This window comes from Trichosurus vulpecula, chromosome 1 (assembly GCF_011100635.1).
Source record: "Trichosurus vulpecula isolate mTriVul1 chromosome 1, mTriVul1.pri, whole genome shotgun sequence".
Lineage (NCBI taxonomy): Eukaryota > Metazoa > Chordata > Mammalia > Diprotodontia > Phalangeridae > Trichosurus > Trichosurus vulpecula.
The window spans coordinates 358,391,688-358,417,001 of record NC_050573.1 but is presented as its reverse complement, the minus strand read 5'-3'; the positions used below and the strand labels follow the sequence as shown (position 1 = coordinate 358,417,001).

The following is a 25,314-nucleotide window of genomic DNA, read 5'->3' as shown; positions in this document are numbered from 1 at the left end:
TAACTTTCTAAATAATATTCACAAAATGAAATTCATCTCAAAGTTACTCAAAGGAGACAGCCAATTCAAAAATACGTTCAACAACATTTTAAAGTTTCTCCTATATGTAGGGCACAAGGCTTGAATAAGCTGGAACCCTGTGCCTTTGGAGGGTTAGATTAAAGAAAATATAAGTCAATCAACAACCATTTTAAAGGCACCAACCATGTGCCAATGCTGGGGATAGAAAGAAAGGTAAAATACAAAGTCTGCTTTCAAGGGTCTCACATTCTAATGGAGTGACATAATCCTTTCCCTTACATTCTATACGGAGCAAGATAACCTTTACATTTAAGCATATAGAATAGAAAGGAATTAAACAATAGGCAGTTTGGGAGGGAGTTCACTAATTAGCAGCTGGGATGATCCAGAAAGACTTCCTGGACAAAGTGCTATTTGAGGCACATCTAGAAGGAAATAAGGGATGGTATGAGGAAGGCATGAATTCCAGGCACGGGAGATAATGGCCAATGCACAAACTCAGAGAAGCAAAATGTGTGAACAACAGAGAAAAGGTTAGTTAAACTTCCCCATAAAGTGGGGGAAGTGGAGTAATGCATAATGAGGCTGGGGCCAGGATGTGAAAGACCTTAAAAGCTCAACAAAAGAGTTTACATATTGTCTAATGGGCAGTGGAAATACTAGAGAGCCCCCAGAGTTATGAGTAGGGGAATACCAAGGAAAGATCTGAGCTTATGGAAAAATCTCTTTGATGGCTGTGTGGAAGAGGATGCAAGTGGGGAGAAACATGAGACAGGGAGATAAATTAGAAGGCTACTACAATGGTCCAGGGAAAAGGTGACGGCTTTGTAAATAGAGATGGAAGGATGCTGTAAAGGTAGAAATGGTGGGATCTAGCAACTCATTAGATATGTGGTGTGGTGCTGAGGTTATAAACCTGACACACTGGAAGAATAGTAGTACCCTCAACAGGAGTAGGAGTGGGTTTTGGGGAAAGAATAATGGGTTCTGTTTTGGATGTGGGCTTGAGATGTCTCTGGGATGTCCAGTTGGAAACGTCCAATAGGCAAAGAGTGATAGAACTCAGCAGAAAAGCTGGGACTTGAATATTTAGTTTTGGGTGATGATGGAGTCACCAAACGAGAGAATGTGGCTCCAAGAAGCATGCCCAGTGGCCACACCCTGGTAAAATCATCGAGGCAGATGGGCTAAATCAAGTGGAAGATAACTGACAGGGCTGTGGAATACACTCACACAAGGAAAGTGCCCAGCATGAAGAACCAGCAAAGTATCCTAAGAAGGAATGGTCCATAGAGGAAGAGGAAAACCAGGAGAGAGTGTTTTTTTTTTTTCACAAAATTGGGGAGAGAAGGGTGGTTAACAGTGTCCAATGCCACAGAGGCCAAAAAAGATGCGTCAGAAAAAGCCCCAGATTTGACCATCACTGATAACTTTGCAGAAAGCAATTTCAATCAGTGATGGGGTCCAAGGCCATACTGCAGAGGACTGAGAAGAGAATGTAAGAAGACGATAGAGGATTTTTCCAAGAGTCTAGCTGAGAAAGGGAAAGGAGGTACAAGGCAAGTAACTGTTTGAGGAGGTGATAAGGTTTAGAGAGTTCTTTAAGAATTGGGGAGCCTTGGGAACTTTTGAAAGCAACAGGGAAGGAATCAACAGAGAGAGAGATTGATGATTAAGGAATGGGGGAGGGGAGAGGTGCAATCTGCTGGAAAAGAGCCCAGGCAATAGGATCTAAACGTAGGTAGAAAGGCTGGCCTTGGCAGGAAGGGCCCGTCACAGAGAGAGGTGGGTGTTGTCGAAGAGGTGACTTGCCCAGGTGCCGAGGTGGGGGAGGTATGTGGAGTTTAAGAACAGCCCGGAGAGGCTTAGGTGGGAAGTGGGATGGGAAGTCACTTAGGGAGGAATAAAAGGTAGAGACAGAGAAACTCAAATTGTTAATGACTTGCCCCAGACTTCGGGCGGAAGGAGCAAGTGCCCCCGGCACAATCGAGGTGTATAATCCAATCCCCAGTTCTGGAGGGCCCAGCCACCGAGGAGGCCCGGAGCTTCGGTCCGATACACCCACCCCCGGGGCTCTTCTGGGTGTGAGCAAAGCAAGGCAATGATGCATTACCTGCTGGAAGGTGAGAGGCCGGGGGAGGGGCCGGGCATCCCAGGGCACACACACCACACACCGGGACACAAAAACGTGGAAGACCTCGGGGTCCCCGCTGCGCAGCAGCTGCACGGCTACATGCTCGTCCGGGCTATTCTCGGGGCCCGGCGCGGACTGAGCCTCGTTCTCGAGGCGCTGCACGAACTCGGTCAGTCCCAGGACGTCCCGGTAGCGGGCCCGCAGCACGCTGCGCACCGGGCGGAAGGCCGCCGAGGCCAGCAAGGAGCGCGGGACCGGGGAGCTAGAGGCCATGGAACGCGAGGGCCCGGGAGGGCGGGCGCTAGTGCGGCTGCTGCTGCTGCTCCTCTCCCGCTCCTGGTCTTGCTCCTGCTCCTGGAGCTCCTCTTCTCCTGTTGTTGCTGCTGCTCCTCTCCTGCTGCTGCTGCTCATCTCCCGCTGCTGCTGCTGCTCACCTCCTGCTGCTGCTGCTGCTCACCTGCTGCTGCTGCTCCTCTCCTCCTGCTGCTGCTGCTCACCTGCTGCTGCTGCTCCTCTCCTCCTGCTGCTCCCTCTCCTCCTCCTGCTGCTGCTCCTCTCCTCCTGCTCCTCTCCTCCTCCTCCTCCTGCTGCTGCTGCTGCGGCTGCTCCTCCTGCTGCAGCACCTGCCACTGCTGCAGCTGCAACACTGAGAGCTGAGGGAACCCGAGGCAGAGGCAGAAGGGGCAGCTGGGAGGAGCGAGGGGGCGGGGGAAGAGGGGAAGCCCTGGGAGTAGAAGCTAGGCTAGTAGCTGGCAGCGGGGGCCCGGGGCGGGGAGGAGAGGGAGGCGGAAGAGGAAAAGGGGAGGGGGCTAGCTCTTAGGCCTGTTGGGTTCTTAAAGGGACAACAGCTCCTGGAAAGACTAGAGAGTGTTAGGTAGGATTCGGCAGCCAAATTGTTAATTTTAATTTGCACTTTCTGGGAGGAGTGGATAGCTCGGTGATGTTTGTTAATTCAATGGCGGGAAGAAAAGTCCCTCCCTCCCCTCATTTATTAAGTCCCTACTATGTGCCACTCACTGTGCCAAGCATTAGGGATAAAATCACAGAATCTCAATCTTGGAAGGAGCTTCAAAGGCCCACCTAGCCTATCCCAAACCTGAAAAAAAAGGTTGCCTTTGCAAGGTTCTCCTTCCTTCTATGACTTTGAAATAGGCGTAGGTGTTGCCAGCAGCTGAAATTCTGTCTTGATTCTATACTATCATTGTAAAACCTTTGTTCAGGGAGGACTAGCAGCACCTCTGGTGTGAGGGCAAACTGATGACTTTTCAGGGCTGCTCCTCCATCTCTGATGTCCAGCTTCACCAACTCTCACCTGTGGCTCCAAGAAGCAGCCACACCCTGGTAAAAATCATCCTGGCAGATGGGCTAAATCAAGTGGAGGATAACTGACAGACCTCCAACCAGTTGGTGAGTTGGGAGGGGTAGATGTCTACCCCATGTGCATGAAGACTTCGAAGGGCCATGAAGATGGCTGAAGCAGGTGCTTAGAGATTGGCCCCAAACTGAACACAGAACACTTTAACAATAACAGATACACAGTAACATCTGACCAGGGAAGAATAGACTAAAAGTAGGTCATCCACTGCATCCATCTACAATTGCCTTGACTTTTGTCCTGCCACTCGACTTTGTTGACTCTGGAAGAGAGAATGAGGCTATTGACTTTGCAACTCTGCCTCACTTAAATTCAGTTCACAGGGCAGTCAAAACATCCCTCCAAGATGTCATTGCTCCTCTTTCAAGGACAATCAACAGCTGGTGACCCAGGTAGACACACCCATTCTCTTTGTTCCTATCCATTCCACCCCTGCTTATGTGGTCTTCATGGAAAACTTGTCTCTCTTTCCAGGTTAAGAAGCTTTGTTGATAATGAGATAACTAATGGAATGGAATTAAACATTTATTGAGCACTAACTGGTAGCAGAACATTGTAGCAAGTACCTAAAAAACTGAAAAGATCATTTATACCTTTTGTTGAAGGAGCATACCATCCATCAGGGAGAAACGATGTATGCACATTTATGAATACCAAGATATAAAGCATTTGTTGAACTCTCAAAAGGAAACAGGTCTTCTGAAATTCTCCATGTGTTCCTACGGGGAACTTTGAATAAGAATTCTGGAAATTCAGATATGGAAAGTACCTCAGAAGTATTCTAGCCCAGCCTACAGCTGGTCATGAATTCCTACTGTAGCATCCATGTCACCTGAATGCCATTATCAACTTTGGACATCTTAGTGGTTAATCCACCCTGCTTTGGAACTCCATTCTGAACTCAGCTGTTCTGACAGGTATGTGAAGTACAAATTCACCTAACTCAGGCCACATGTCACATCTTGTCACCTGCCCTACCAATACACAGCAATCCAATTCCAGTCCTTTCCACCTCTTGTTCTAGAAAGAATAGTTAAATCAAAAGTATCATAGCTTTTTTTTTCAACCTCCTTACCAATGGCTCTATTTACCCTTCTTGTGACTGCCCAAACCAAAATTCTCTTCCCTAGCTATAACTCTTCCTACATATATTGTCTCTTCCTATTAGAATATAAGCTCTTTGGGGCAGCTAGGTGGTGCAGTGAGTAGAGCACCGGCCCGGGAGTCAGGAGGACCTGAGTTCAAATGCAGCCTCAGACACGTGACACATTTACTAGCTGTGTGACCTTAGGCAAGTCACATAACCCAAATTGCCTTCCCTTCTCCCCTCCAAAAAAAAAAAAAAGAGCATAAGGTCTCTGAGGTCAGAGACTGTCTCATTTTTTAATTTGTATCCTTAGTACCTAACACAGTACATAGTAGGTATTTAATAAATGCCTTTTTACGCATTCGTTATCCAACCTGTGCTTGAAGTGGTAGAATATTTGTATTTCATTTTTGGACACTTGCAATTTTGAAAAGGTTTTTTACTACTGTTGAGACACAGTTGTTCTACTTAAACTTTAGTCATTGTTCCTTTTGGGGTCAAGCAAGACAAGTCCAAATCCTCTTCCTGATGGCAATCCTTCAAATAGTTGAAGACAGTTAGCATGTTTCCTTCCCTCCCACTCCAAATCTTCCCTTCTCCAGGCTCGTAACTGCTTCTATTCATCTTCACATGGTGTTATCTCCAAGCCCCTCACTATTCTGTTCATCCCTTCTCTGGATTTTCTCTAACTTAGTCATGGTCTTCCTAAACTGGGGTACCTCTAACTGAACACAGGATACTTTAACAATAACAGATACACAGTAACATCTGACCAGAGTAGAATAGACTAAAACTCTCGGATCTTTTTTAGAAGAACTGCTATCTGATCATGCCTCCCCCATGTTGTACATGTAAAGATTGTTCCTTGACTCAGGTGAACATCTAGCAAAGGAAGTGATGATAACAAAGAGCCAGCATTGCTTCCTCAAGAACAAGTTGTGCAGCTCTTCCTCTCCGCCATCTTCGGCCGGCTTGCAGCCATGAAGGTCGAGCTGTGCAGCTTCAGCGGGTACAAGATCTACCCGGGTCACGGGAGGCGCTACGCCCGCACGGACGGGAAGGTTTTCCAATTTTTGAATGCAAAATGCGAGTCTGCATTCCTTTCAAAGAGGAACCCCCGGCAGATCAATTGGACTGTCCTGTATAGAAGAAAGCACAAGAAGGGACAGTCGGAAGAGATTCAAAAGAAAAGGACACGCCGGGCTGTCAAATTCCAGAGGGCTATCACTGGGGCTTCTCTTGCTGATATAATGGCCAAGAGGAACCAGAAACCTGAAGTTAGAAAGGCCTCATCGAGAACAAGCCATCAGGGCTGCCAAGGAAGCAAAAAAAGCTAAACAAGCAACAAAGAAGACAGCTGCATCTGCTGCTAAGGCTCCTACAAAGGCAGCACCTAAACAAAAAATTGTGAAGCCTGTCAAAGTTTCTGCGCCCCGAGTTGGTGGAAAACGTTAATCATCTACTAAATTGGATTAAATAAAACAAAATTTAAAGCAAAAAAAAAAAAAAAAAAAGAACAAGTTGTGCATAACTTTAGTTCCTATTTCTACTAAACTAGATCTTGGAAATGCCACAGATAGAGTTTACCTGGATTTTAGCCAAATAGTTGATAGAGTATCTCATGCTATTCTTGTTGGGGGAAAATGAAATGAGAGCCACTTCGGTGGTGTCAAATTAAAATAAAAGTGGGGTCATTAAACTGTACATAAGGATCCCTGCCCACATATTGATTTAGAAAACCACACGTTAATATTGTCTATGTTCTGTTGTGTTTTTGCTTATTTTATTAATTATTTCCCAATCACATTTTAATCTAGTTTCTGCCATATGGGAATGTTGCTGCAAGGGCTATCGGCCACATGTTTGATACCTAAATGATAGTATAATTAGATGGACTGAGAACTGATTAAATGGCCAGACTCAAAGAGTTGTCATTAATGGTTCAATGTCAACTTGGAAGGAGGTCCCCACTGGAGTGCCCAAGAATTTGTGCTTGATTCTGCTAAGATTTTCATTAGTGCGTGGATAAAGTCAGAAACAGAATCCTTTTCGAATTTGCAGATGACACCAAGTCCAGAGCAATAGCTAACACACTGCATGACCGAGTCAGACTCCAAAAAGAACTTGATAGTATAGAATGCTGGGCTGAATCTAACGAGGTGAAATTCTAAAGGGATAAGATGTAAAGTCTTACAAAAGAGAGAGTAGATTTCACAAGTACAAGATGAAGGGAGAATCGTTAGACAGCAACTTGTCTGAAGCTTCTAGTGGGTCAGAAGTTCCCTAGGAGTCAGCCATGTGATGGGTCAGCCAAAAAAGCTAAGGCAATCTTGGGATACATTAGAGACTTGAAGTTTCCAGGAACAAAGAAGCGATAGTCCCTTACTCTGTCCTCTTCTGACCGCATCTGGAGTACTGTGTTCAGTTCTGAGTGCCACAGTGTTAAGAGGATATTGGTAAATGTCCAGAAGAAGACAAGCAGGATGGTGAAAGGCTTTGAGTCGATGCCACATAAGGATAAGCTGAATGAACAGATGAAGGTGAGCCTGAAAGAGAGAAGATTGAGGAATCAAGGTAGCTATCTTCAAGCATTTGAAGTGCTGTTGTGTACAAGAAATACTTTTAAATGAATAACATAAAATACGTAGGATTACAAAAGAAGCTAAGTATGTCAAAATATAGTCATCAAAAAACTTTTTTTTTAATGTTCATAGACCCCGGTTTAAGAACTCCTAATATAAAATGCTTATTAGTACAGTGTCTGGCACATTGTAGGTAGTATAGAAATGCTTATTCCCTCTCCTTCCCTACTGGGATTCCGTTTTGGACATTTGAAGTCTGTGCTAGACCTCCAACATGAAAATGGCAATAACCTTGGGGACATGTATATCTTTTTTTTTTTAAATCACTGTTAAGCAAAATTATCCCACTATTATATATTTCAAGGAATCGTCTGTAATTTTGACTTAAGCTCGCTATATCAAAATCCCCAAACGAACAAAACTATTTGGATGTCTCAGTTCAATCAAGCAAACATTTATTAACGGCCTCCTATGTGCAAGGAACTATGCTAATTTCTGGACATAAAAAAGATACAACATAAACTCTAGTCTCAAGAACCTTACCATTCATTAGAGGGAGAGGTGAGGAGAGGGGTTGTGATAAGTACTAATGAGATGTCCAGAAAAAGTTCTGCGAGAAATCTGAGGAAAGTAAGGATCACTTCTGGCTTGGGAGATCAGAGGGAACTTTGTGAAAGATTCAGCACAAGACTGTGCAGGGTCTTACAAAAATGGAGAGCTTGGTACAAAGCCAAGCCATGGAATTGGAAGAAGGCAGAATGAGAAGATGGGAAAGAGAATAGGCCAGTTTAGCCGAAATTAGGAATTGAAGAAGAAAAATAGTATATGATAAGGATGGAGAGATAGGTTATAGTCAGATCGTGGCAGAGCTTTGAATGCCAGGATTCAGAGTTTATGCTTCTGTTGGTTGACACTGAGGAACCACTGGGGATTTTTGAGTAGGTAGGGGAATAATGTGATTGAAGTTATGTTAGTTAGAATGATTGCCTGCACAGCTGTTTGTTTGAAGAATTGATTGAATAAGGGAAACATAGAGACATAAAGACAAGGTAGGAACCCATTATAATAGTACACACGAGTAGAGTTAGTGTTCTAGTATGTTAGTATTGTAGAGTGAGAATTAATGTGGTTGCAAAAGGAGTGAAAAGAAGGAAATAGACTGAAAAGATTGACTGTGGGTGACTTTTGTTATGTCTCCTGAATTAATATTTTAATAATAATCGCTTAAATTTACATTATGTTATTCAGTCATTGTGACCTAATTTGGGTTTTTTTTTTTTGACAAACCAATGCAGTTTGTCATTTCCTTCTCCAACTCATTTTACAGATGAGGAAACTGAGCCAAACAGGTTTAAGCGACTTGCCCAGGCTCACATGTCTAGTAAGTATCTGAGGCCAGATTTGAACTTAGAAAAGTGAGTCTTCCTGAACTCCAGGTCTGGCACTCCAGCCACCATGCCACCTGATTCCATGGCTAATCAGTCAGTCAGTCAATAAACATTTTTGGTTAGACTTGGAAATGCTAACCTTTTTGTGCTGTTTAAACATTTGTGAATGACATTGCTTCTTTTTTTTTTTTCTGGAGAACAGCATTTAAACAGTCCTTTGCTCACCAGCTTCCGCCAAGCATACAGGTCTTTCATATTCATCATATTCAAAATCTCTCAACTGCCTTGGTATTGTAAATAGTCAGGATTAACTTTTCCTGTTTTTAAGCCACATTTAGTGAGCAGCACTATATAAAACCTGGTTTTAAGGGTGGTATTTGAAAATTACTTATTCCTACTGACAGATGGTTTGGCTCTACTTCACAGAGTATGTGCTTTTCTAATAAAGAGATTAGTATTCCGTTCACCCAGGGATCATGAAAACACAAAGATTAAACATTTTACGATGAAAACAAGAATTAAGTTCACCAAACAAGTGCAAATCAGATGGGACGCAGAAAGTCATGTAGGTACAATTAGCTGATTTACTTGTGAGAAAATATTTTTTTCAAAATTGCCAATATATACACTCAATCTCCAGAAGACTCTTTCCTAGCAATCAATGTAAAACCTATCTTCAGAAACATGTTGTTGTTTAGTCATGTCTAACTTTTTACGACCCCATTTGGGGTTTTCTTGGCAGAAATACTGGAGTGTTTACCATTTCCTTCTCTGGCTCATTTTACAGATGAAGAAACTGAGGCAAACAAGGTTAAATGACTTGCCCAGGGTCACACATACAGTAAGTGTCTGAGGCCAGATTTGAACTCAGGAAGATGAGTCTTCCTGACTCCAGGCCCGGCTTTACACCCCCTGAGCCACCTACCTGCCCTTTACAAATTTAACAGCCTTAAAAGGAAGGCTGAAATGAGGCACATACTTAAATGACAAAATTCTGAGAAAATGGTGCTTCAGTGTTTCAAAAAATCTTTTTAACCTGTTGAATATATTGCAATAGACAGACCTTGTTGTTTCTAAGCAATGTGAAATGAATAACTGAGGATAATTCCAACTATTCTCCAGCAATTTTCCAGTAGGTAAGTAATAAAAAAAAAAATCAAACAGGCAGTTCTCAAACAAAAATCATCAATAGCCATCTGAAAAATTGCTCATTTTCTAACAATTAGGGGGGAAAATCTTTTAATACTGCTTTACATATACATACCTGTGTGTGTGTGTGCGCGCGCGCGCGCGCGCATGCGCATTGTTCACATGGTAATCAGAAGAAGTGATACAAGGATACTCTCAAGGTCTCTCTCAAGAAACTTGGAATAGGGGGGTGGAGCCAAGATGGCGGCTGGAAAGCAGGGACTTGCGTGAGCTCCCCGCCAGGTCCCTCTAAAAACCTATAAAAAATGGCTCTGAACAAATTCTAGAACTGCAGAACCTACAAAATAGCAGAGGGAAGCAGAGCTCCAGCCCAGGACAGCCTGGATGGTCTCTGGGTAAGGTCTATCACACACGAAGCTGGGAGAGGAGCAGAGTAGAGCCCAGCATGGGCGGCAGCAGGACCAACCAGACCCCAGACCGAGAGTGAGGTGGAGCGGGCCCTAGCACCCTGAATCAGTGAGCTGAGGCAGTTACCAGACTTCTCAACCCACAAACACCAAAGACAACAGAGAAGGTTAGTAGGAAAAGCTTCCGGGACAGAGTGATAGGAGTTCCCAGTTTGGCCACCACCCCAGGGTGAGTGGAGGTGGTGCAGCTACAGAACTACAGCTGCAGTTGCTTCCGGCCCCAGGCTCACTTGGTGGGAGGAATTAAGTGGTAGATCAGAGTGGGAGTGCAGAGCCTGCTTAAGATCTGAGTCCAATCTGGGTTGGCAGTTCTTGAGGAAGGAGGAGTGCTGGTGTGGCAGAGCTGGCAGTATAGAAGTAGCTCTGAAAATGACAGTGCATCCCCTCAAGCTTGGAACAAAGTAATATTTACTCTGCAATGAGTCATACCCCGACAAAAAACTCAAGTCAAGTAAGTTGGCTGGGAACATGGCCAGGCAGCGAAAATGCACTCAGATTCAGGCTCAGACTTTAGAATCTTTCTTTGGTGACAAAGAAGACCAAAACATACAACCAGAAGACGTCAACAAAGTCAAAGAGCCTACATCAAAAGCCTCCAAGAACAACATGAACTGGTCTCAGGCCATGGAAGAGCTCAAAAAGGATTTGGAAAAGCACGTTAGAGAAGTAGAGGAAAAATTGGGAAGAGAAATGAGAATGATACAAGAAAACCATGAAAAACAAGTCAATGAATTGCTAAAGGAGACCCAAAAAAATATGGAAAAAAATACTGAAGAAAACAGCACCTTAAAAAATAGACGTTAGTCAAATGGCAAAAGAGCTCCAAAAAGCCAATGAGGAGAAGAATGCCTTGAAAGGCAGAATTAGCCAAATGGAAAAGGAAGTCCAAAAGACCACTGAAGAAAATACCACCTTAAAAATTATATTGGAGCAAGTGGAAGCTGGTGACTTTATGAGAAATCAAGATATTATAAAACAAAACCAAAGGAATGAAAAAGTGGAAGACAAAGTGAAATATCTCATTGGAAAAACCATGGACCTGGAAAATAGATTCAGGAGAGACAATTTAAAAATTATTGGACTACCTGAAAGCCATGATCAAAAAAAGAGCCTAGATATCATTTTTCAAGAAATTATCAAGGAAAACTGCCCTAATATTCTAGAGCCAGAGGGTAAAATAGAAATTTAAAGATTCCACCAATCGCCTCCTCAGATAGATCACCAAAAGAAAACTCCTAGGAATATTGTTGCCAAATTCCAGAGCTCCCAGATCAAGGAGAAAATACTGCAAGCAGCCAGAAAGAAACAATTTGAGTATTGTGGAAACATAATCAGGATAATCCAAGATCTAGCAGCTTCTACATTAAGGGATTGAAGGGCTTGGAATACAATATTCCGGAGGTCAATGGAGCTAGGATTAAAACCAAGAATCACCTACCCAGCAAAACTGAGTGTCATGCTCCAAGGCCAAATATGGATTTTCAATAAAATAGAGGACTTTCAAGCTTTCTCAGTGAAAAGACCAGAGCTGAATAGAAAATTTGACTTTCAAACACAAGAATCAAGAGAAGCATGAAAAGGTAAACAAGAAAGAGAAATCATAAAGTTGAACTGTTTTGTTTACATTCCTACATGGAAAGATGATGTGTATAATTCACGAGACCTCAGTATTAGAGTAGCTGAAGGGAATATGCATACACACACACACACACACACACACACACACACATATATGTGTGTGTGTATGTATATTCATATGTATATGTATGTGTATATATGTATGTGTATATATATGTATATGTATATATAGATATAGATATAGACAGAGGGCACAGGGTGAGTTGAATATGAAGGGATGATATCTAAAAAAAATAAAATCAAATAGAATGGGGTAAATTATCTCACATAAAAGTGGCAAGAGGGGCAGCTAGGTGAAGCAGTGAGTAGAGCACTGGCCCTGGAGTCAAGAGGACCTGAGTTCAAATCCAACCTCAGACACTTGACACACTTACTAGCTTTGTGACCTTGGGCAAGTCACTTAACCCCAATTGCCCTGCATTCCCCCCTGCAAAAAAAAAACATAAAAGTGGCAAGAAAAAGTGGTTCTGTAGGAAGGGAAGAAGGGGCAGGTGAGGGGCAATGAGTGAATCTTGCTCTCATCGATTTGACCTGAGGAGGGAATACCATACACACTCAATTGGGTATCTTACCCCACAGGAAAGAAGGAGGAAGAAGATAAAAAAGGGGGGATGATAGAAGGGAGGGCAGACAGGGGGAGGAAGTAATGAAAAACAAACACTTTCGAAAAGGGACAGGGTCAAGGGAGAAAATTCAATAAACGGGGATAGGTTAGGAAGGAGCAAAATATAGTTAGTCTTTCACAACATGAGTATTGTGGAAGGGTTTTGCATAATGATATGCATGTGGCCTATGTTGAATTGCTTGCCTTTTTAGGGAGGGTGGGTGGGGAGGGAAGAGGGGAGAGAATTTGGAACTCAAAGTTTTAAAAACAGACGTTCAAAAGCAAAAAAGAAAAGTTTTTGCATGCAACTAGGAAATAGGATACACAGGCAATGCGGCATAGAAATGTATCTTGCCCTACAAGAAAGTAAGGGTAAAGAGGATGGGAGGGGAGTGAGGTGACAGAAGGGAGGGCTGACTGGGGAACGGGGCAACCAGAATATATGCCATCTTGAAGTGGGCAGGAGGGTAGAAATGGGGAGAAAATTTGTAATTCAAACTCTTGTGAAAATCAATGCTGAAAACTAAATATATTAAATAAATTAATAAGTAAAAATTAAAAAGAAAGAAATTTGGAATTGTGTGACATGGGAGACACTAGCACGGGCTCGCTCAGCATGGTGTGCCCACATCAGAGAAAGCACTGTGTTCTATGAGTGAAGCAGAACTGAACCAGCTCAAAGGAAACTCAGGATATGCAGATTTAGAGAATCCACCCCAAATGCTCACAGGAACTAATGTGCCCAATCTATGGTAGAGCATTCCAAGCTCATGTTGGTCTGATCAGCCACACTTGAACACGCTGAAACTTAACTCTAGCATAGTGATATCGTTTCAGTCCTCTTTGAGAATGAAGGACAACAATCAGCCAACCATATATATTGGTGAAATGTAGTTAAAAGTGATAAAAGTCAATGTTGCCAGGGCTGTGGAAAAATAGACACTATATATTCTGTGGGTGGAGCTAGAAATTAGAGTAATCTTTAGACAGCTATATGAGAAGAAACAAAAAGAGTTACAAAACTGATCATACCCTTTGACCCAATGATACCACTACCAGGATTGTACCATAAGGGTGGGGCAAGAATAGGAAAACAATTATTTAACCTATGCGAAAGTATTGATAAGTATTATTTTTGAGAGCAAAAAACTGGAAACAGCCTATGCGTCAAGCAATTAGGGAATGGCTGATCAAATGTGTTACATCATAGGATGTTATTACAGATTAGAAGAATTCAGAGGAATATGGGAAGAAATATAAAATAGGGTTGAGTGAAGAAAGCAGAATCAAAGTAACAGTCGACCTGCAACTTCACCTATGCAAAATAATAATCCACCAACATCTGAAAAAAAATAGACAGACATAAAAGAATTTAGGAGACACAGAAACAAAGTAAACAGAACATTTTTGTTCTTAGTACAGTGCCTGGCATGTAGTAGGCACCTAATAAATGTTTATTGTATTATATTGTATTGTATTGTATTGTATTATAAATATTTGGGGTTAGCTAGGTTGGAGCAGTGGAAAGAGTGTCAAACCTGGAGTCAGAAAGATTCATCTTTCTGAGTTCAAATCTGACCTCAGACACTTACTAGCTATGTGACTCTGGGCAAGTCACTTAACCCTAGGGGTTGCCTCAGTTTCCTCATCTGTAAAATGAGCTGAAGAAGGAAGTGGCAAACTACTCCAGTATCTTTGCCAGGAAAATCTCAAATGGAGTCACAAAAAGTCAGACACAACTGAAACGACTACACAAGAACATTAGGGTGTAAGCTCCTTGAAGGTAGGAGCCATCTTATTTTTGTATCACCACAGTTTAGCACAGTGCTGGCCATATAGTGAGTGGATGGATGGATGGATGGATGGATAGATAGTATGGATGGATGGCTAGGTGGATACATGATCAATAAATTGATATCTATCTCAAGGCTTACTATACATACATGCAAATATTCTGTATTTAAATATATTAAATTATGTTATTTTAATTATATATCACATATATGCCTATACACATATAATACATACATAGTAAGCCTTTATATGTGGTATATATATATATGTATACATATATACATATGTAGTAAGCCTTTATATATTTGTCATATATATATAAATAGCATGCATGTGTATGTATATATATATACATATATATTATAAAAATTCTGACTTGTCAGTGCTCTAAACATTTTACAGTTTTCTGTGAATTTATTTTGTTGTCGTATTTTCTTAGTAGATCAGACATCTGATCTCCTCCCTGTAGTGGCTTTGCTATATTAATCCACCCAGATACCATTTCTGTCTCCCTGTTTGCCTTTCCTCGCTCTTTAAACCACCTTATAAAAACTAATAAAAAGTACTTAGAGAAAAAATCCCTCCGAAGGCAGCTACTTAATCCCTCTACCTGTGCAAATATGGCTCAGTCCCTATTTTACATCCCCAGATTTCCGCAGCTCTAGAAGTTACCTGGTGGAGGTTAAGAAAATGGTGAGATACAATTACTCACTCGGATGTTGAAGACTTGACATTTACTCTAGGAATTAAACCTCTTAATCTTTTTTCCTAATAAAATCAGAGAGTACCTCCCTCCAAGCCTAGCCCAGCCAGGTAGTAAACAAGCCACAAAGTTCTTCCCCTCAGGTGAGTGGTCTGGAAGAAGGGCTGTGGGATAAACAAGAGTGAGAGTCAAGTTGGTTCAATTCAACAAACATGTATTAAGTGTCTACTGTGTACAGAGCGCTGTGCTAAAGGAAGTGTGAGTAGCTATGGGCACTGGCCTTGTGCAAGTTACAATCTAATGGGGCCATGGCACACACACAAATAATCAGTCCATCATGAACATTAAATATTTATTAAGCATCTACTACCTGCCACACACTGGGCTAAGCACTGTGGATACAAAGAAAGGAAAAAGATATTCCCTGCACTCAAGGCATTCACAATCTAATAAGTATTTTTGTTGTTGTTGTTTTGTTTCAGTTGTATCCAACTCTTTGCGACCCCATTTGGGATTTTCTTGGCAGAGATACTGGGGGTAGTTGCCATTTCCTTCTCCAGCTCATTTTACAGATGAGGAAACTGAGGCAAACAGGGTTAAGTGACTTGCCCAGGGTCACACAGCTAGTAAGTGTCTGAGGCAAATTTTGAACTCAGGAAGGTGAGTCTTCTTGACTCCAAGCCTGGCCCTCTATCCACTGCACCAGCTAGCTGCCTACTAGGTGTCATAGCTGTCATAGTGATAGAAGACTTTAACCATCTGGACACCTAGGGCACTCTCCCTCTTTCCCAGTCTCTTTCTTCCTCTACCCCACTCCATCCATCTATTTGGATGGATAAATATTATATATGTATGTATGTATGCACATGTATGTATATAGATAGATATGTGTGTACATATACAGAGAGAGAGACAGAGAGAGAGGGAGAGAGGGGGGGAGGAAGAGAGAGAGACAGAGACAGAGGGAGAGAGAGAGACAGAGAGAGAGAGAGAGAGAGAGAGAGAGAGAGAGAGAGAGAGAGAGAGAGAGGCTTAAATGTGGTAAGTAAAGTGCCTGAAGAACTATGGATAGAGATTTGCAGTATTGTACAGGAGGCAGTAACAAAAAGCATTCCAAAGAAAAAGAAGAGCAAGAAAGCAAAATGGCTGCCTGATGAGGCTTTACAAATAGCTGAGGAAAGAAGGAAAGGGAAAGGGAAAGAAGAAAGGAAAAGATATTCCTAACTGAATGAAGAATTCCAAAAAACAGCAAGAAGAGATAAGCTTTTCTTAAATAAGTGATGCAAAGAAATTGAAGAAACAACAGAATGGGAAAAGCGAGAGATCTCTTCAAGAAAATGAGAGATATTAAGGGAATGTTTCGTGTGAAAATGGGCATGATAAGAGACACAAATGGTAGAGACTCAACAGAAGTAGAAGAAATTCAGAAAAAGTGGTAAGTATATACAGAAGAACTATATAAGAAAGATCTTAACATCACCAATAACCAGCATGGTGTGGTTACTGATATAGAGCCAGGCATCCTGGAGAATGAAGTCAAATGGAAGCATTGCTAACAATAAAGTTAGTGGAGGTGATGGAATTCCAGCTGAGCGATTTAAAATTCTAAAAGATACATTTACTAGCTATGTGACCTTGGGCAAGTCACTTAACCTCAATTGCCCTGCCTTCCCCCCTCCAAAATAAAATAAAATAAAATAAAATAAAATTTTAAAAGGTGATGCACTCAATATGCCATCAAATTTGAAAAACTCAACAGTGGCCATTGGATTAGAAAAGATCAGTTTACATCCTAATCCTATCAAATTACCAAACAATTGTGCTCATTTCATACACCAGCAAGATTATGCTTACGATACTGTGAGCTAGGCTTCAGCAATATGCAAACTGAGAATTACCAGAAGTGTAGGCTGATTTTTGAAGAGGCAGAAGAACTAGAGACCAAATTGCCAACATTCACTGGATTATAGAGAAAGGAAGGGAGTTCCAGAAAAACATCTGCTTCTTCTTCTTTGACTACATTAAAGGCTTTGACTGTGTGGATCACAGCAAAATGTGGCAAGTCCTCAAAGAGATGGGAGTACCAGATCATCTTATTTGTCTCTTGGGGAACCTATATGCAGGTCAAGAAGCAACAGTTAGAACTGAATATGAACAACTGATTGGATTAAGATTAGGAAGACACGGCTGTATATTGTCACCTTATTTATTAAACTTGTATGCACAGTATAACATGGGAAATACCAGGCTGGATGAATCAAAAACCAGAATTAAGGTTGCCAAGGAGAAATATCAACAATCTCAGATATGTAAATGACACCACTCTGATGGCAGAAAGCAAAGAAAACTTAAGAAAGCCTCTTGATGATGGTGAAAGAGGACAGTATAAAAGCTGGCTTGAAGCATAGCATCAATAAAATTAATATCATGGCAACTGGTCCCATCACTTCCAGGCAAATAGAGAAGAAGAGATGGAATCAGTGTCAGGTTTTATATTTCTGGGCTCAAAGATCACTGCAGATGGCAAATACAGCCATGAAATTAAAAAACACTTGTTCCTTGGAAGGAAAGCTATGGCAAATATGGACAACATGCTAAAAAGAAGACAGCTCACTTTGTCAACAAAGGTCCATATAGTCAAAGCTATGGTTTTTCCAGTAGTAATGTATGGCTGTGAGAGTTGGAGGAAAACTCAGTGGCACAGAATCAATGCTTTTGAATTGTGGTGCTGGAGAAGACTTTTGAAAGTCCTTTAGACAGCAAGGGTGATCAAATCAGTCAATACTTAAATTAATTCAGGCTGTTCACTGAAAGGTCAGATGCTAAAGCTTCACTACTTTGGCCACATAATGAGAAGACAGTTATTCATTGGAAAAGACCCTGATATTGGGAAAGGTTTAAGGCAAAAGGAAAAGGGTTTGGCAGGGGATGAGATGGATAGATAGTGTTATGGAAACAATGAACATAAGCTCAGACAGACTTCAGGAGATAGTGGAGGACAGAAGGGCCTGGTGTGTTATCTGTGGTCCGTGGGGTCACAAAGAGTTGGGCAGAACTGAATGAATGAACAACAGCAAATGTATATGCATATATGTGTATGTATGTATACCTATATAATATCCAGCATTTAAATTTTGCTTTAAAGTTTGCAATGTGCTTTACAAATATTACCTCATCTTATTCTAATATCCCTGGGAGGTAGATGCTATTATTCCCACTTTACAGATGAAGAAACTGAGGTAAACAAGGCTAAATGCCTTGCCCAGGGTCACACAGCTAGTAAGTGTCTGAGGCAGGATTTGAGCTCAAGTCTTCTTGACTCCGGGTGCATCACTCTATCCACTGTTCTGCTCTATCTAGTTACATATGTGTACAGGTATAACCTTCACGTATATAACCTAATTCTGTACATATACAGGGTATCCCTAAAGTCTGGACACATAGGCAAAAAATGCACATTTTGAAATATTTGGAATATTAACAGACCTTAGCCCCCTGGACTTCTTTTTCTGGCGTATGCTAAAGGAGAAGGTGTACACAATGAAAATCACAGATGCAACACACTTGATTGAACCCAGAGTGAATGTGCTAAAATTGACGGCAATGTGGAGTTATTGCATCGAGTTCGCATGAATCCTGCAAAGCGCATCAACCTTTGCATCACAAATGATGGAAATCATACTGAAGATGTTATTTGTTAATATTTCAATTAAATAAAATGTTGTTGAAAATTTCATTAATTTCTTGAAAATGTTCATTTTTGCCCATGTGTCCAGACTTTGGGAACACCCTGTATCTATAAGATGTGATGTATAACATATACATATACACATACCCACATACATAATGCATGTATCTATGGAGCACTGCTGGACCTCGTCCTCTCTTTGCCTCTGGCCACTTTTGGAACCATCCCTACGATCACAGCAGAGGAAGGGGTGGAATCATCACCTCAGTGCCAGCAGCTCTGTGCAGGGAAAGGGCCTGGAATGAGTTACAGGCTGAGGAGTTTGCAGATACTGGCTGTGATATTTATATGTGACCTTGGGCACCTCACATAGCCTCTCGGGGGCTCAGTTTCCCCATATCTAAAGTGGAGGGTGGGTGGATTAGACTAGATGGCCTCTGAGGTACCTTCCAGTTTGAGATTTGTGATTTTCTTTGCAGGGCACTTTGCAGCCTCCAGTTACACTTAGGTTTCTATTTTCTTTATAATGCTTTGAGAGGTAGCTTGCTATAGTAGAAAGAACAGTGGACCAGAGGGAGTAAGTGATGCTAGACCCCTGAGCCTAGGACCAGGAAGACCTGAGTTCAAACCCTGCCTCAGATGCTTACCAGCTGTGCTGCCCTGGGTAAGTCACTTAACCCCTGTTTGCCTCAGTTTCCCCATCTGTAAAATGAGGGTAATATAGCACCTAACCTCCCGGGATTATTGTGAGCATCAAATGAGGCAATATTCGTAAAGCATTTAGCACAGTGCCTGGCACATGATCGGCACTATATAAATGCTAGCTAGCTATTGTGTTTATTAGCATTCAGAGTAAAGTACTTTGAAAACTTTAAAGTACAATATAAATACTAGACATTGTACATGCACACACACACACACACACACACACACACACAATATCTATCCAAACAGGTGAGTAGGGAGAGACAGAGACAGATAGCTATTATCATTATCATTAGGAGTCAGAAGACCCTGGCTCAAGCCCTAGCTCTGACCCACATCAGCTCTGTTGCTCCTTGATAAGTCACTTAAATTCCCTGAGCCTTAGCTCTCCTATCAGTAAAGTGAAGAGGAATGAATGAACACTGACATATGCCTTTTAGAGTATGCCACTGCCAAGTTTTGTAGGAGGAACTGGGCAACTTTAAGCAAACCTGAATTTCCACACTGCCCTTAAGACTTTCTGAGATAATTTTATTCCTACATGAAACATCTTAATCTATTGATCTTATGGAATGAAACTGAAACCCAACCACCTGCTTCAGACTTCTCAGCATTTCTACTTTTTTACTGAAAGGCCTCGGAGGCTCCTGACTGAACCTCTGCCAAGTTAGCACTCTCTTCCATCAATGTGGCTCCATCTGCTTCGCATAGGACCTGGCCTTGACTTTTCTTTCTCTGTGGGCCATTGAACCTCTGGCAGTTCACTGATAGGCAGTCCCATGCCCCATAGTCTGATATTTCACTTCCGGCATTAAGTTGAAGTGTATGTTGTATAGGTCTAAAACAGAAGCCCTACCCCCACCCCTCCTCCTGCCACCCCCAATCTGGCTTGCATGATGGGAGAACACCAGACAATCCTCAAATTCATTAGCTTGCACCCAATCCTCTGGTGATAACTCTCCTGGAATTTAGTCCTCAGACAAAGGACATACCATCTGATGCTAGGCCCGTAATAAAATCTTTCCTTTCTTTAAGCAGTTTTTATTATAAACTTGACAAACATGAAAATTTGTATATGCAAATTTCACAAAAAGAGAATTAATTGTATGTGAAAACATGAATCTTTATTACATGTAACTTGTTTTTTAAAGTATATTAAATTTTACATGGCAATTAGCTAGCTAGCATTTTTATAGCTCTTTCAAAGATTTTAAATGTAAAAATATATTTATTCACAACTTTTGAGAAGTTGATTCCATTCCTTCAAAAAGTCTATAATATGGACAAAATGCTAGGAAAAATTAGACGGTAGCTTATGCCTAAACAAAAATATACATCTGATGTATACAAACTTTAAAAAGCATATTACAGGCAGTATGAATATAGATTACATTTAAAATATTTTTAAATGACATGGCTACAAACAAATTATTGCAAAACTTATAGCAATTACATCTTTAACTTTAACAAAAAAAAAAATATATATATATATATACACATATTTAGTCAGTGTCTTCATTTTGCAAGATAAAAAAGGAGATGAATGTATAGATACCTTTGCTTATATGAGTTAAAATATTTGAATGGCCAGGTGATTTTTAAAAAGACAGCAAGAACTTACATCACTATTTGCATCTTAATCTTCTTATGGTTTTAAGGAGGTGAACTACCATTGTTATAAGAAAAAAAGCTACTAAAGAAACTAGACAGCAATGTAGCTGTTGAATTTATATTAGATTCCATAGCAAAACAAAGAGTGCAGCCCAGTTTGAGGGCATTTTATTCCCTTAGCCTTTAGTTCATATTTAACTCATGCCCCTTACCTGAGGGTGTTCTGCCCAAAGGAAGGTAAATTTTGATGGAGGAAACCTACCTAGTTTTCTTGAGGTGTACTGACTAGATTTCCCAATTTACTCAGCCACCCCTTGACTCTGCCTATTCACTAAATGGGTGATGTCTCACTCAAAGTGAGACCTTAGCTTGAAAAGCCCGAGGTCTCCCACTTGTAACAGCAACCACACTGGCATTTCTTAGATCTGCTTAACAAGGAAAGATAGCTGTTTAAGGGGGTGAACAATCTTTTTTAATTGCATTCATTAGTTCAGGGGAAAAGTCAGCACCCTGAACTTCAGAAAAGCAGAGAAATGAAGACCAACAGACAGGGCTCTGACTGCCTGAATCAAAGCAATATTGCTATACACTTTACATACATCACTGGATCGAGAGAACCTTTGCCTCTGAGGGTTGGGGAGCTCTGAACATATGGCTACTCAGAGTCTCGAACAGGGAATCAAAAGATCCTTCTCATAAGTGAGCCCCCAAAGCAAAAGCTTACCTCTCAGAATATATACTCTTTCAGCTAATAGGCTCAGAGCCTGAAGGCATCACAACCCTTGTGACTCAGTGTCTAATTAGAAATTTGCAAAAGGTGTGAAAGCCTTCCTACAAGCAAGCTTCCCCTAGGCTAGCTTTCCTTAATGGGCAAGGAAGATCTTATATCCCATTAACATTATACCACTGCATCCTGGGGCATCTCCAGTCACCCTGATCTATATCTGGTGACTGGACCCAGATGGCTCTGGAGGAGAAAGTGAGGCTGGTGACTTTGCTCAGCCCCACCTCATTTAAATCCAATTCACTTGTACATCATGGCATCATCTTCCTGATGTCATGGTCCTCTTCAAGAACAAAAGGATAAACCACGTGACCTGTAACACAGTAGAGAAAAGAAAGACTAATCTACAGGGTGCCCCTGTTTACATAGCTCTTAAAGGTTTGCAAAAGACTTTACATATGTTAACTCACTAATTCCTCACAACTACCAAGGAAGGTAGGTGCTATAATTCTGTCCATTTTACAGATGAGGAAACTGAAGCACAGAGAGTTTAAATGATTTGACCAGGGTCACGTAGCTAATAAATGTCTGAGGCTGGATTTTAACTCAAGCATTCCTGACTCTATATACAGTGCTACCTAGCTGCCTGGTAGAAACCAGCTGGACCTTAGGGGCCATTTCATTAGCTCTTTAGCTTAAAATAACACAACTTTGTGTAACTCTGCTTCACTTTAATTCAATTCACGAGTAAGTCAGGACATTGCTCCATGATATTGTTGGTCCTCTTCAAAAATGAACGATCAAAAACAACATTATTGTAATGGGGTGAACAAATTGAGGGACTGTCCAAAATTTAACTTCAAATGGAATTTACCACTTGCTTTGGGCTGCATTCTCAAACAGTCTGACTCTGAGAAGACTGGTCCTAGCAGATGCACTAGGGCTGCTACCAGCCTCACATCATCTATTGTTGGGACAAGATCCACTTGCTTTCATTCTAAGGGTCTGAAGAGGATACATCTCTCTAATTTAATCTGAATCTTTCTTGGGTCTTTCTGGGGCTTGTGCATAGCTCTAGGATAAGTTGGCAAGTTTTGGATCAAAAGCTCTTGTGGTTGTTTTGTTTATCCTAAAGAGACAGGCCTCTAAGGATGAAATTATCACTAAGGCAAGCTAAGACATTATTAGCCTTTGTGCTTTTGTTAGGCAGAGAGAGAAAGAAAAGGAGAGAGAGGGAGGAGGGAGGGAAGAAGAGAGGAAGGGGGAGATATATATGTCTGTGTGTGTGTGTGTGCGTGCATATGTATGCATGTATACATATGTATGTATGTGAGTATATATATAAACATATCCATATATACACAGACATATATACACACATGCACACACACACACACACACATATATGCAGAGAGAGAAGGGGAGAGAGAGAGAGAGGAGAGAGACAGATATATACACTACCCACCCAACATGATGGTTTGACCATTCTCAGTGCCAGGATGCCATTCCATAAGTTCTTTTGTGGGGGGGGGGGGAAAGGGGCTTCTAATAGTAAAGTTCTAATAGTAAAGTATCATATTAAAAGCATTCTGACACAATTTTTTCCCATCATCCTCCAAATTGTCTCTTGCTGTCTATACCCCTATTTTGATTAGTGCTAGGTTTGTGGTGAAAAGGAAGTGTTTTTCTTTTAACCAAACAATCGTCCTTTGAGCCTTGAAAGTGCTCTAAAATGTTGCAGAAACCAAAACTGAAAATCAACCTTAGGACTTAGAGTTAAAATGGCATCATGAAAGATTGTAGAGAAGCTCAGCTCTCCAACATAGACACCCCCCAAATATCTGTAAAGGAAACCAAAAAGACCAACAAAAAAGAAAACTGAAAAGAAACATGGGTAAGCTTCTCCATTTGGTCAAGAACTGCATACAAAGGCAACCAGAAGACAATGGAGTTAAGTAGAGGGCTTGCATCAGGAAGCCAGTATTATCTCAGGAAAATGAGTAGGCCCATTAAGGAGAAAGGGGCCAGCTCTCTTAGAACTGGAAGACAGTGAAAACAGAAAGAATCCACCAACCACTTCTCAAAAGAAATTCCAAACTGAAAACATCCAAGAATGTCATAGTCAAAATCCAGAGTTCCCAAGTCAAAGAAGAAAAATTGCAAGAAAGCAGACACAAGCAAAGAAATTCATTATACCATAGATAACAAAAAATATCATTACTTAATCTGTATACTCTGTGTGTGTGTGTGTATGTGATTGTGACACCACTGATGTACACTACTCGCCCAACATGATAGTTTGCCCACTCTCAGTATGTATGTATATATGCACGTACACACACACATACCCCAGATGGCATGGAATATATATACTTAAATGAAAATTTATCAAATTATAGAGCAAAGGCAGCAAAACTATAATAGAGATCTCGAGTACTTTTTTCAGACCTAAATAAATCAGAGATAATAAGAGAAAAAGTTAGAGACTTGAACAGAATTTTTGAAATTTTAGCTCATAAAAATGGGTAATACATTCCCCAATTAGAGAATTTGTATATATAGAAATGGACCATATGCATATAGTATTTATAGCAGTACTTTGTGTAATAGTAAATAATAAAACGGGAATGTAATGGAATATTACTATGCTGTGAGATGTGAGAAATGACAGTGTGATGACTAAAGAAAAGCATGGAAAGATTTACATGATTTGATGCAAAGTAAAGTAAACAGAGCAAAATGACCACGACAATATAAATCAAAAGAACAACTGTAAAACAATAAAAACTGAATATTGTGAAAGTAGAAAGAAGTTTGGCTCCACAGAAGGGATATAAGAAGATAACTTCCCCAGGTCTTTTATAGAGGTAGGGATTCATGGCTACAAACATCGCATACATTTTTTTCAGTGTTGATTGGTATTACTGAATTTCTTCTTCTTCTTTTCTTCTTCTTCTTCTTCTTCTTCTTCTTCTTCTTCTTCTTCTTCTTCTTCTTCTTCTTCTTCTTCTTCTCCTTCTTCTCCTTCTTCTCCTTCTCCTTTTCCTTCTTTTCTCTCTCTCTCTCTCTTTCTCTCTCTCTCCCTCCCTCCCTCTCTCTTTCTCTCTCTCTCTTTCTTCCCCCTTCCTTCCTCTCTATTTTATATCTTATTCTTATAAGGATGGTTCTTTGGGGAAAGGGTGTGGGAGAAATCTAGGTGATTTAAAAAAAATGCTATCAATTAAATATTTTTTAAAAAGAAAAAGGTAATAACTTTCCAGCAACCAAGATGCACAAAGGAATTTTATGAATACAACTATGAATAAAACACTCCTTACTGAAAGAGATTCTTAAATAATTGCCCAGAATTTCTAAACATAAAAAATCAAATTTAAATTGAAAGAATTCACAGAACACCTCCAGAAAAAAAAAACTGTGAGAAATAAGTTATTCAGGGCTCAGGAGGGGTGAAGATAAAAGAAATAAAGTTTATTACTCGACTGCAGTGGCAGGTGCCTCATAAATAGACACACCCATATAGGAACACAAGCAAGCCTAAATACCTATACCAGATGGCAAAGTCCCTCCCCTGTCTCCCCATTGGCTGGGTAACACAGGGAGTACAACTTTCAGATACACCTACTACATAGTTCCCCCTAACATGT

At 41.0% G+C, this 25,314-nt stretch overlaps 2 protein-coding genes and 1 pseudogene across 2 annotated transcripts in view; 1 reads left to right on the top strand and 2 right to left on the bottom strand.

The window, feature by feature from the left end:
• TERT (telomerase reverse transcriptase) overlaps positions 1 to 2,428 on the bottom strand; it is a 51,592-nt gene extending 49,164 nt beyond the window's left edge. The window contains exon 1 of the mRNA XM_036769476.1: positions 2,135 to 2,428. Within this exon, the coding sequence (XP_036625371.1) occupies positions 2,135 to 2,428 (294 nt within the window). The remainder of the gene's footprint in view (positions 1 to 2,134) is intronic.
• A 3,141-nt stretch (positions 2,429 to 5,569) lies between these two features.
• LOC118831735 lies at positions 5,570 to 6,131 on the top strand (annotated as a pseudogene).
• A 7,629-nt stretch (positions 6,132 to 13,760) lies between these two features.
• LOC118838406 (telomerase reverse transcriptase-like) overlaps positions 13,761 to 25,314 on the bottom strand; it is a 27,100-nt gene continuing 15,546 nt past the window's right edge. Inside the window, 1 exon segment of the mRNA XM_036745702.1 lies at positions 13,761 to 13,787. Within this exon segment, the coding sequence (XP_036601597.1) occupies positions 13,761 to 13,787 (27 nt within the window).